Source organism: Nomascus leucogenys, chromosome 2, assembly GCF_006542625.1.
Source record: "Nomascus leucogenys isolate Asia chromosome 2, Asia_NLE_v1, whole genome shotgun sequence".
NCBI classification, from domain to species: domain Eukaryota; kingdom Metazoa; phylum Chordata; class Mammalia; order Primates; family Hylobatidae; genus Nomascus; species Nomascus leucogenys.
Window position 1 is genome coordinate 843,879 of NC_044382.1, and position 12,562 is coordinate 856,440.

The following is a 12,562-nucleotide window of genomic DNA, read 5'->3' on the forward strand; positions in this document are numbered from 1 at the left end:
GAAAAGCCGGGAGGGAGGTTGAGACAGTCATGGTCATGGGCTTTATTATTAAACAGGAAAATTCTAGAGACAAACTGAAAAGAGAACGGAAGTCTGTAAGAGGATTGCCAAGTCAGAAAGCAAAAGCAAAGTGTCGCTTTATTAAAAATGTGGGGGCGGGTCCTGATTGAGCTGAGAACATTTGGGGGAGTTCTAAAGCTAGGAGGCCAGGCCTGCAGGGAGGGGGTCGGTTATCCCGGGTGTCCCGCTCCCGCGTGCAGCTTCCATCGACACTGTGCAGGTAGTTAAACACTGCTGAACGGGTTTTTGTTTTTGCTTTTTTTTTTTTTTTTTTTTTTTTGGCTCCCAGACTGGATGGAGTGCAATGGCGCGATCTCAGCTCACTGCAACCTCCTTCTCCCGGGTTCAAGCGATTCTCCTGCCTCAGCCCTCCCAGAAGCTGGGATTACGAGCGCGCACAACCAAGCTCGGCTTATTATATTTATTTATTTGTTTATTTTTGAGACCGGGTCTCCCTATGTTGCCCCGGCTGGTGCCAATATTTTCAAAGATGTAACATGCTGCTATTTTTACAAGTATTGCTTTTTTGCTTACTCTGGATTTTATTGATGGAAAGGACGGACAGAAAAGGGCGCGTGCTGCATTTTGTTCCCCTTTGCCCACCAGGCTCCGTTACCTCCGGAGCGCACACCGAGGCCGTCTGCGTTACCCGCATCCCCGCGCCCGGAGCCGCCCAGGAGGGGGCCCAGACCCCGTGGTGCAGAGCGCGCACTGCTCGGGTGGACCGGACGCCCCGCGGCGGGCTGGGCGGGACGGGGGGGAGGGGGGCGCGGGGAGCGGCCTGAATCCCTGACCCGCCTCCGGCCCCCGCCCCGCCCCGCCCCGCCCCGCCCCAGGCCAGCCGGCGCCCGCTCCCGCGCCGACACTTTCAGCCCCAAGCAGCGGCCGCTCAGGTCGGACCCACGCGCAGCGGCCGGAGATGCAGCGGGGCGCCGCGCTGTGCCTGCGACTGTGGCTCTGCCTGGGACTCCTGGACGGTGAGCGCGGCGAGCGGGCCACCAGCCCGAGCGCGGGGCTGGCCGGGGAGGGGGTACCGCGCACCTGGGGCGGGCGCTGAGACCGCTCCGACGGGCACGGGCGGGGGAGACGGTGGCCCTGGTGCGCGGACGCCCGCCGGAGGGAGCACGGCGCTTGGGGCCCGGGACCTCGGGATGAGGAAAGGGCGGGCGGGGACTGCAGCCGGGTCAGGGCCAGGGCCGCCGGGCCGCGCCTCGGCGCAGGGATAGCCCTCCCGGCCCCTGAATCGGTCTCTCCGTCGGTGGCTCGGCGTCCTCGGAGCCGGGTCCTGTCGGGCTGCGCGCCGAGCCCGGATCCTTCGTGGCCTTACTCGCTTCCCCGCGGGGTCCCCGCGCCGCGCCGCTGGGTCCCGACCCACGCGCACCGGAGATCCCGGCCATCCCGGCCGGGCCCCAGACTCGGGTGCGCACTTCCCGACGCCCGGCGTCTCCGCTCGCGGTCGGTCCCCCAGAGGGCGCTCGAGACGGGCTTCCACCTCCCCGTGGCCGGCGACTGCGGGGGCAGGGGCTGGGGACTACCGCGCGCCCCAGGCGGACGGGTGCAGGTGCACGCGGGAACTTAAGGCGAATCTTGAGGAGGCGAATCGCGGGCTATCGGCGCCGCAGAAGGGGCGGAAGGCCAGGGGTCCCCGGGTTTGAGGGGACAGGGGCCTTGAAGGCCAGCTGAGGAGCAGAGGTCCCCACGGGAGAGTCCCCTGCACAGGAGAGGCAGGGTTCGGCTTGTGTTGGGAATTTGGCCCTGGCGAGGAGAGACGCAGACCTGAAGCGGAGGCGAAGGGGTTGGAAAGAGGGACTGGGGGGGATGCGGGGAGGGCAGAGGGAGTGGATGGAGATGTCAGGGAGGAAGCTGAGAAGATGAGCTGAGAGTCCGCACGGCGCTGGTGTCCCTGGAAATCAAAGGGTGGAAGGGCGGAGTCAGGGGTTCCAGTGTCTGAAGGGGAGTGCCGGGAGCCCTGAAGTCAGCGATGGGGACCTCAACATTTCTGCACACCATAGAAAATAAATACTGGCTTGTAATTCTCACAGCGAGTGTCAGACCCATTTTACACATGGAGAAGCTTAGACCAAGGACATGTGTCACTTCCCCAAGGTTCCCAGAAGGCCCACAGTAAGCCTGACAAAGCCTGCCTTCTGCTCACCACCTGTATGTCCACTGGCTGTAGGACAGAGGACAGGAGAGGGGGCAGGTCTGGCTCAACCAGGGAAGGAGGGAGGAGAGCATCTATCTGAGCCTCTGAGTCGGGCAGGTCAGATCAGGGCGCTGCCCTTGGCCCTCCTGGACCCAGCCCAGGACCAGGCTCTCACAGGTGCTCAGGATGTATTTGTTGAGCGGCTGGTAGACCTTGGTTGGACTGCAGGGCTGTAAAATGGGAGACGCTTAACCTGGAGCAGACATGGGACAAGGTGCCTGGGCGCAGTGTCTGAGGCTGAGCTGAGTAGTTGGAGAGGAAGCAGAAAGACCCAGGAGGGGAGCCCTGGAGGAGGAGCCCAGAGGGCAGGGGGGCTTCCAGGGATCCAGGGAACATTTTGCAGGTATAAGGAGAACCAGTAGAGGCCAGTGTCCTGGTGCTCCCAGGTGGAGCACAGGGAGATGTGGGGTGAAGGATGAGGAAGCCATTCCCTGCAGTAAGGGGTGACTCTTAGTGACCCAGTTATGTTGAGGAGAGAGGGCATTAGCTGGGTGCCCCATGGAGAGGGGTGTCCTGGGCTAGACCTGGGTTTGGCTGGTGGGGAGATGGCAATGGAGACAGAAGTCATCCCTCCCTGAGCCCTGCACCTTGCTCTACCCCCTGCTAGGCTAAAGACCCCGGGAGCCCCCAGCTTGATGGGGGATGCCATGGCGGGAGCACAAGCCCTCAGCTGCAGTCGGGTGTCAGGGCAGCTGGTCCAGTGGGAGCAGGCCAGAAGCCTGAGCATCCTGAAGCTGACCCCAAAGCGTGCTGTTGGTCATAGAACCAGACTCTTGTCCTGCCTCTGCCGTAAATTCCTTTCTGTGTGATCTGGACCCCCCTCCTTTCCCCTCCCTGCACCTCAGTTTCCCCAAGCATAGCCATGCCACAAGCCGGCAAGCCCCGAGATTGTGTGGGTTGTGTGTGCTTGGGCTGGACTCCAAGACCCAGTTTCCTGCTGCAGTTCCACAGTCTTGCCCTGGTGGAGAGGGTAGGCCACAGATGTCTCTTGGGGCTTAGTCTAGAGAGAGGCCATTGGCACCTCTGCACTGTGGCTACCAGGGACATGCAGGAGCAGGGTCTGCAGGGCATCTGGAGTGGCCTGGTCTCAAGACGTTTGCTTGTGCTGTGAGCTGGGTCACAAAGGCCCAGGTGTGGACAGATGTGTGGCCCAGGGATGCAAGTCACTGCAGGCAGGATGTGGGGATCAGGCCCACTTTACTTGGGCCTGGGGACCTTCTGCTCCAGCTCAGGGCTCTGGGGACTCGAATGCAGGTGTTGTTCCCTCATCCACCAGGCCTATGGCACAGAGCCAGTGTGGCCGAAGGAGTCCTGAGCCCTCCCGGAGCATGGGGCCCACATGGCTGGGCCCAGACAGGGTGTGAGGTGTGATGCGTGGTCTGTCTGGCGAATTCTCCACCGTGACCCCCGGCCGTGGCACCCCGACCCAGGGAAGGAGCCTGCAGTTCTATGCAAGACCCCAGCATAGTGCCTGTTTGGGGTGGCCCAGGGAGGACTTGGAGCTGGCCCCATCCGACAGGGGTTTCCTGTGCCTTGCAGGGACACAGACATGCCATCAGACGTCTATCGCCCAGGGATGAAAGTGTTCAGGGGCCCTGGTGAGGCCCAGCTGGTGGCTGTAAGCTGCACAGGAAGGCAGTGTCACTTCCAGCTAAGGGCTTCCTGTTGGGGTCTGCAGAACTCCAGGACAGGGAATTCCAAGCAGGGCAAAGAACCCCATGAAGCCGCAGAGACAGGCAAGTCCAGATGGTGAATGTGGCCAAGTGTGTGGTCCGCTGACGCTAGAGTCTGGGAGGAGTGGATGGGAGGTAGGGGAAACGAGGCTGGAGACGGGGCAACACCAGCAGCAAGGAGGCTGGTGTCCAGGGGGAGACAGGAACTGCAAGTGGATAACCCAGGGGGTAAACTGGGGTGGAGGCAGGTAGCAGCTGGGGATGGTGGGGACGGAGGAAGTCCCAGGTCTCTGGCTTCAAGGATAGTTTATCAAAGGGAGACCCTGGGAGAGGAGCAGGGCCTCGGGGTGGAGGCAGGCAATGGGATTTCCTGGGAGACCTCAGCTGATGCAACTGGCCAGATGAGGAGGGAGGAAACTTGGCAGCAGTGTGATGGGGCATAGGGGAATGGGGGAACCCGGGGAAGTGAAGTCAGCTGCAAGGGGGGGGTTCTTCTCTGTGTCTGGCTTACTCCCCTCCCACTGCCGTATTTTCCCCCACAGGGCAGTTTTCTCTCTACCAAGGCCTAGCCTGTGCCCCACGTCCCTCTGAGATGCTATCAGAGTTGGGGGTGGGCAGGGAGAGGGGTCTGGAGAGCCTCTCACACCCCCTAGACTCTGAGCAAGATTCAGTCAGTGTGTCCAGCTGGAGCCAGGGATTCCTGAGTTTCGGTCCTTTTCAGACACTGGCTTCCTCTGGAATCTGGGTTTTCCGGTCACACTGAGGAGACAGGTCTGGGAGCAGGAAGATGCGGGCATTCATTCCTGGAGGAGGAGCAGGGTGCCAGCCCCGGCCAGGCTGGACGGGGTAACAGCAGGCACACCCCCGGCCCCGTCTGAGGCCCGCACCACCCTAGCCCGCAGCCAGGCCTGGGCAGATCCAGGTGGTGAGTAGGGGAGGCCTGCCACGTGGCCGGCGAGGTCAGCAGGGGTTCATGGGAAAGGACTCGTCGGCCACAGGAGAGGACATCCTGCCTGCATTTCCCTCTTCCTGCGGCAGGAGCCGGTGGCCCCGATTTAGCAGCACTGGGGGGCCACCGCTGCGCCAGCTGGGTTGTCTGATAACGGCACTTGTCCTGCCGGCCAGCAAGCAGAGCCTTGACCCCACGGAAGCCAGGGAAACTGCCTGGCATAGCTGGCTGCCCCACGGCGGTCCTGTGCTGGGAGCTTAGCATCTGCTCAGGCCCCCTCCTGGTCTCCACCCCCACGGGGTACTCAGGCAGCCCACGCTCCCCGCAGGTCCAGCACTTCTCAACCTCATCACCACTCCCTGCTTCCAGCATCTTCCAGAAATTTGTCTCCATTCTGCCCCAAAGGGACTGCTGTAAAATACAAATCTGAGCCTTCAGGGCCCCCCCCGCCGACTCACCCACAAGATAAGCACCAGCTTCTTGGGCTTGTGGCACTGGCCCTTCCCGCTGGAGTCCCAGGCTGTCCCTAGCCCTGCATCCACCCAGCCTACACCCACTGCACACAGCAGCCCCAGCACCATGGCCTTTCGCCCCTTCTGGACATGCCCTTTGCCAGACCGCTGGGAACTCCAGGCAGAGGGTGCTGCTCCAAGTGGAAGGGGCCTTCCAGGGCAGGTGAGGGCTTCGTTCCCGCTCACAGTGTGCCTCTGGGAGCACAAAATTCAGACTTTCAGGTGGGTTTAGGGGAAGCCCTTATCATCACCCAACTCTACACACTGGCCTCAAAGCTACTCTAAATTCTACCAAATGGAGATTGATTTGTTTTCAGCAGCAAGCGTGCACTGGCACATGCGTGCACACGCACAGATGTGGAATGTCCGGCAGTGAGCCACACCTCCGTGTGAAATGGTTTCTCAGATTGCTTCACAGCAGGGCATGTACAGGTTTTAACCTTGTCACACAGACCTTATTTTGGAGATTAGGAAATTAAGGCCACAAGGGTGAAACGGCTCTCTAGATAATAGATGGCTCATTTCAGGGAGGTAATAGGTGTCTGATGTCTGGTTCCAAATAGCTGGGGGCCAAGCGGGAAAGAAGACGCAGGCACGCAGGCCACTGCCCACCTTCCCCAGGGAGTGCCTGAGAGGGCTGGCCAGGTCGACTCTTCAATTTCCAACCACCTCATGGCCATTTTTACTTTGCTGTCCCAGAGACCTTTACAAAGCAGCATTGTCGCAGACAGGTCCCCAGGTCCACCACACGCCCGGCGTGCCCCTCCGTGCACAGCCTCTCCACCCTCCTGGTACCCTGTGCCCTCTTCCCCCTCACACCTACACCTGCCCACACATTCTATGGTGTCTTTTTGTCCCTCAGATCCTCAAAACCAGCCCCGGGTAAATTGCTGGCCAAGTCCAATGCTGGGAATGCAGCTACAAAAAGTCCAGTGCCGGGAATGCCACTGCAGAAAGACAAACAGAAGCCCTTGTCTTGAACTAAAGAACCGTTAAGGGCAGGGCACGGTGGCTCACGCCTGTAATCCCAGCACTTCCGGAGGCCAAGGCGGGCGGATCACAAGGTTAAGAGTTTGAGAGCCTGGCCAACATGGTGAAACCCCATCTCCACTAAAAATACAAAAATTAGCTGGGTGTGGTGGCCGGCGCCTGTAATCCCAACTACTCGGGAGGCTGAGGCAGGAGAACTGTTTGAAACTGGGAGGCAGAGGTTGCAGTGAGCCAAGATCGGTGCCACTGCACTACAGCCTGGGCAACAGGGCGAGACTCCGCCTCAAAAAAAGAACTGTTAAACGTGATAATGAGCCAGCCGCTCCACAGAGCTATGGAAAAGTGCAGGAGTCCTGCGGGGAAGCCTCAGTGTGAGATGCTGGGGAAGTGGCACAGGAGCTCAGACGTCAGAGGTGGGGACGGTTGCAGATCTACGGCACATGGAGGTCTGGAGCCGCACCGGGTGGGTGCAAGGAGGCCAAGGAGGCGCCAGATTCTGCCCATAAGCAGCAAAGAGGCAGGAGATGGTTTTAGGCAGGAGAGGGACTTGTGTTCTAGAAAGATCGTCTGACCCCTGAGCAAGGACTGGGCCAGTGGGGAGACACTGAGATTGCGATCCGGGGGAGAGCCACTGAGGCTGGCCAGCAGTGGGGCGGGGAGGAGGGAAAGTGGAGGGACAGCAGCCCTGGAAAGCCCGGGAGGGCCTCTGCGGCCAGAAAGCATCCACGCCAAGCTGCGGTCAGGATGGTGAGGAGAGGTGAGGGCAGGGGCCTGGCACTCAGCCACCCCACCCACGGTGCCCTCCTCCCGGGCCAGCTCCTACTCAGCCTGCAAAGCCCATTTCAGCTCAGAATGGAGGCAACTTGGTGACCAATTGGCTGTGGGGGATGAGCGGGGTCAGGAATGTCTGGTGGGTGAGCATCACTTGGACAGTGGGAAGGAGAGCAGTGTTTCCAGCGCTAATGGGAGGGATGATTACATTTTGTAAAATGTAGAAATGCAAATTATACAGACATCTGTAGAATAAATAGTAGCTTCCCAAAATCCTGTCTTCCCAAGACAATCTCTTAATGGTCATGTGTTTTGGAATGCGTTAACCTCTGTGTGCTAGCTTTCTGTCTGTACAGTGGCAATATGGAAGCAATCGCAGGGGTGTGAAGGTGTGTGGAATGCACACGTGCGTAGGGCTGTGCTGCACATGGACAGTGCTCAGTGCACCTTGCTGCTGTTGTAGCAGGAGGTCTTGGGAAAGGAGAATTTGGAGAATTTGCCATCGGTGTATGGATGCTGTTTATCATTACTGCGTGGGTGTCTCTTTCTCCACATTCTCGCCAGCACTGTGAATTCTCATTCTTTGTGGTACTTGCTCCTCTGGCGGATGCACAGTTGTGAGCTCCGTGCCTCAGTCATCCTCCCCAGTGCTGGATGTGGGCTGGGCTCGAGGGCTGGGGTCCTCTAGGACTGGAGCCCAGGAGAGCTGTCAGGGAGGGTGGGAGCACAGAGTGGGGTTGAAGCCCCCCGGTGTGCCACCATCAAGAGAGAGAGAGTCCATCCAGCGAGCAGGACAGGGCCCGAGGCCGGCTGGGGACCTGGACCTGCTTCCACGGCCTCATCACCTTCACCGTGCTCCATCTGCTTCATCTACTTGAGGGCCCAGAGTCACCGGCACTCTGGCCTGTGTGCCCTCCTCCTGGGCCAGCGAGCTCCTCATCAGTCTACAATGCCCCTTTCAGCTCACATTAATCCCCTCCCACCAGCGAGGGTTGCCCCCCATGCTCTGACGACAACACAGGGTCACAGTGGTACAGCAGCTGTAGCAAATCAAGCATTCAGGAGGAAGTGAGAGCAGGGGGATCCGCGTGCCTGAGCCAGAGACAGCTTATTCTTTTTTTTTTTTTTTTCACACAGAGTCTCATTCTGTCGCCCAAGCTGGAGTGCAGTGGCGCGATCTCGGCTCACTGCAACCTCTGCTTCCTGGGTTCAAGTGATTCTCCTACCTCAGCCTCTCGAGTAGCTGGGACTGCAGGCTCACGCCACCATGCTGGGCTAATTTTTGTATTTTTAGTAGAGATGGGGTTTCACCATGTTGGCCAGGATGGTCTCAATCTCTTGACCTCGTGATCCACCCACCTTGGCCTCCCAAAGTGCTGGGATTACAGGCGTGAGCCACTGCGCCCAGCCGACAGTTTATTCTTAACCATGTTGTTTGTGGTCTAGTTCCCAGTCATCCTAGGGCCAGTCCACATCTCACCAGTGGGAAGACTGGGGCTTGGAGAGAGGAAGTGATTTGCCCAAGACCATAGAGCAGAGAGCGGCAGTGCAGGGTGCCCAGCCGGGCGTGTGGGCTCAGCTCTCTCAGGCCTGCAGGATGTGCAGTGAGGACCAACAGCCCCTTAAGCTCTGGAGGCACAGGGGCTGCTGGCCAGGTTAGCAGGGGCCACCAGACAGGACGCTCCTGCTGCCTCCCCCGAGGTCCCTGCAGAGGCCTGGCCCCAGGAGTGAAGAGAGAGGGTGCAGGTGACCCCCTCTGCTGAACCCCAGCTCAGCCAGCAGCTCCGTTGCTCCCCGCCAGCTCCCTCCAGTCTGCAGCCTGGCTCCTGGCTGCCTTTGTCCTCCTGGGCTCAGCTGCCCAGAGAGTGTGTGTCCAGCTGGCAGGCCTGCCACACAGTTCCCGTCTTCCCAAGCACCCCAGGGAGAGGGAGAAGTGGGGCCGGGCCCAGGGTGGCCATAGTAGAGCCATGCTCTCTGCCAACGTGGAGGGCCCCAAGCTGACGGATAATCCCAGTGCCATCCCTGTGCCGGCTGTGCTGGGCCTGGGGACAGAGTGGTGGGCTGATGACACCCCAGCCCGGGAGCCGCTTGGTGACACAGACCCTCCACGTGCTGTGGGTCAGGGCCAGAGTGGGGATGACATGGTCAGCTGGGGGCAGCAGTTTGCTGTGCACAGAGGGTGAGGGAGGACAGAGGACACAGCCCAGCCAGGCAGGGAGGAGCCTGCTGGAGAGCAGGGGCCTGGGAGGCTGGCGCTCAGGGTGGTGGTTGAGAGAGATGGCAAGGCGAGGGCGGGGCAGGGCTGCAAGGGTGTGGCTAGTTCTACCCTCACTCTCTCATGCACCAGGACCTCACCTCACCTCTGCACCAGGACCTGGGCCCAGCCATGCCCTGTGGACTCAGCCATCATTCGGAGGGCAGCTCCCAGAAACCAGCTAAGGCCAGCCCTCACCCACGCTGCCCTGTAGAGAGGGCCGGGACCGTGTCCCACCAGGGTGTGGCACAGCCAGCCCATCTCAGTCCCATCCTGGTGGGCCCGGAGAGGATTTGATGAGAAAACGTGGGTTCTGCACAGAGCAAGGGATGCAGGACACGCAGGTGTGGAGCTGAGGGAGGGGCCGACTCCCACCCACATCATGGGAGGAAAGCAAGCCTGGCTCTCCCAGCAGCTCTCACTGGGCTGGGCTGGGTTTTCCCTCCGTTTTCAGGAAAGAAGCTTTTGAAAAAAACGGCATCGTTAGCTTAAAGGGCTTTGCCCTCAGCCAACTAGGGCATGAAGCCAGATGGAGGCCAGGCCCTGAGGAGGGGTGAGGTGGAGGCCACTGGGGCGCAGGGCCCAGGCAGCCATGTCCTCCCGAGTGGGCCCTCCTGCCTGCGGGGGGTCTCTGAGGCTTCAGGCTAGGGGCTAGGAGGAAGGCTGGGCTGGTGTCTGGCCTGAGCCTCTGCCCCCTGCCTTTGGAGGGGAGCCTGGTCCTGAGGCAAGGACCATCCTGGACTCAGCCGGACTGGGCTCCCACATGGCCACCTGCTGCTGTGAGGCCTGGCGCCTCAGTTTCCTCACTCGCTGACCTGGCTGGTGAGCCCTCCCTCCCAGGCTGCTGTGAGGATCAAATGAGGCAGTCTCAGCTGGCTGGCTGCCTGCCATCTCGCTCACTGCCAGCGCCTAACCCATGGGACGTTCCCCCACCCTGCCTGGCCCTCACGGAGGGGTGCCAGCACTGCCCAGGGGAGGTGCAGGACCCTCCTGTGCTGCTCCCACGCCCGCCACGCCTGTGGCTGACGCCAAGGCCCCATAGCCCAAGGCCAGAGGGTGTCCTGGGGCTGCTGACAGTACAGAGAAGAGGAGGTATGCACTCTGGCCTTGCTGACCTCCACCCGGTGCCTGCCCCAGCCATGCTGCTGCAGGCTTGGGGGCCAGGGCTTTGCGGGGCCTCGGGGAAGGAAGAAGCCAGTTCCCGGGCCAGGAACAGGAAGGCAGGGGGAGCGCAGCAGAGGCCAGGATGACAGTGCTTCCTGCTGCGGGAAGGGAAGGACAGCAGAGACAGACAACAGCCAGGCAGGAAGGATGCGCCTTCTTCAGGGCTGCAGGTGGGGGCTGGGCAGTCACAGAGCCTCTGGACGTGGCAGCCTGCAGGCCTGAATCTGCCCAGGGCAGCCCATCCTGTAAAACGGGAAGCATCTTTTCCAGTGGAACAACAGGGTCTGACAAGAGTCTCTGAGGTGTCAGAGGTCTGTTGAGCCATCCATCCATCTGCTTTCCATCCATCCAACCACCTAACCATCCACCCATCCACCTTCACCCCTGTGCCCACCTTTCCACCATCCAGTCATCCTTCCATCCAGCCATTCTTTCATCCCTCCATCTGCCCATCCGTCCATCCTTCTATTCATCTACCCATCCATCCATCCTTCCATCTGTTGATCCACCTTTCTATCCACTCATCCATCCATCCACCCATCCACTCATCTCATCTACCTGTCCATCCATCCATTCATTTGTTTGTCCATCCATCCACCCATCCATCCTTCTACTCACCCATCCATCCACCCACCCATCCACTCCTCCATCCACCCATCCACTCCTCCACCCCCCCATCCATCCATCCATCCATCCACCCACCCATCCACTCATCTACCTGTCCATCCATCCATTCATCTGTCTGTTCATCCATCCACCCATCCATCCTTCTACTCACCCGTCCATCCACCCACCCATCCACTCCTCCATCCACCCATCCACTCCTCCACCCACCCACCCATCCATCCATCCATCACCCATCACCCTTCCACCTATCCACCTATCTACCCATCTATCCATCTACCCTTCCACCCATCTACCCACCTACCCATCCATCTGTACTTCTTCCATCCCTCCATTTTTTTCATTCAACAAGTGTTCACTGAGACTTTACTCTGTGCCAGGTGCTGTAGGAAGCATAGCGTGGGGTAAAAAAGAGCTGTCTTGGTCCTTATCCCATTGAAACTTACTGCCTATTGGAGGACATGGACAGATATAACTTAAACAAACAAACACATAAATAAATAATTCCAGGTTGGGACAGGAAAGATGCCGTAAGCAGCCAGGAGGCTAGGATGGAGCCATTTTGTAGGGGTGAGGAGGCCGTGTCTAAGCTGAGTCCTGAGCCTGAGAAGTCAGCCTGGGGGCACAGAACAATCTGGAGGCAATGGTGGCTGGAGGACGTGAACGTGAAGGGGATGAACCACGAGGGTGTGGAGAGAGGGACAGGGACCAGGAGTTTGGATTTTCTAGGGAGTGCAGGGGAATCCAGTGCACCGGTGAGATTGAAGCACAAGTGTGATCAGGCCTGTGCTTTTTAAAGTGTCACTCACCGCAGGGAGCGGGGCCCAGAGGCAGGCCTGGAGGACGACAAGAGCGGGCCCCGGAAGCCACTTTGGGGTGCGTGTCGCTGTGCTGGCCCCAGTGAGAGAGCAGGGGCAGGCCCTAAGGTGCGTCCAGCCTGACAGGCTTCAGTGGTCTGGTCAGCGGATGGGCTGGGAGAGGATCTGGGGAGAGGGAGCAATCAAGGGAGGAGCCTTTGGTGGGGCTGGAGGGGGTGCACGTCTGCAGTTTAGCATTGGAAACGTAGACTGTGGGTTGTCTGTGGGGTTTCCCAAGTCCAGTGGGCAGCTGGATGCTTAAAACTGAAGTTGCAAACAGTAGTCCTGGCTGGAGCTAGAGACCTGGGAGGTGTCTGGGCTCCAGAGAGACGGCAGTGGCCAGCACTGTGTGTTGGGCAGAGGGGAGGTGGGGAGAGATGGGTCACAGATGCTGCCCAGGGGAGAGCATGTGCGGCTCCGTGTCCTGTGTGCCCACTACGTCTGCAGCCTGGAGGTCGTGAGAGGCCCTGCCCATTGGCTCCATGAAGTGAAGGAGCTGCAC

The 12,562-nt window shown here is 60.0% G+C and overlaps 1 protein-coding gene across 1 annotated transcript in view; it reads left to right on the forward strand.

Moving 5' to 3' along the window:
• Positions 1 to 975: 975 nt before the first annotated feature.
• Positions 976 to 12,562, forward strand: part of FLT4 (fms related tyrosine kinase 4) — a 45,345-nt gene continuing 33,758 nt past the window's right edge. Inside the window, exon 1 of the mRNA XM_003279567.3 lies at positions 976 to 1,037. Within this exon, the coding sequence (XP_003279615.3) occupies positions 980 to 1,037 (58 nt within the window). The 5' untranslated portion in view covers positions 976 to 979. The remainder of the gene's footprint in view (positions 1,038 to 12,562) is intronic.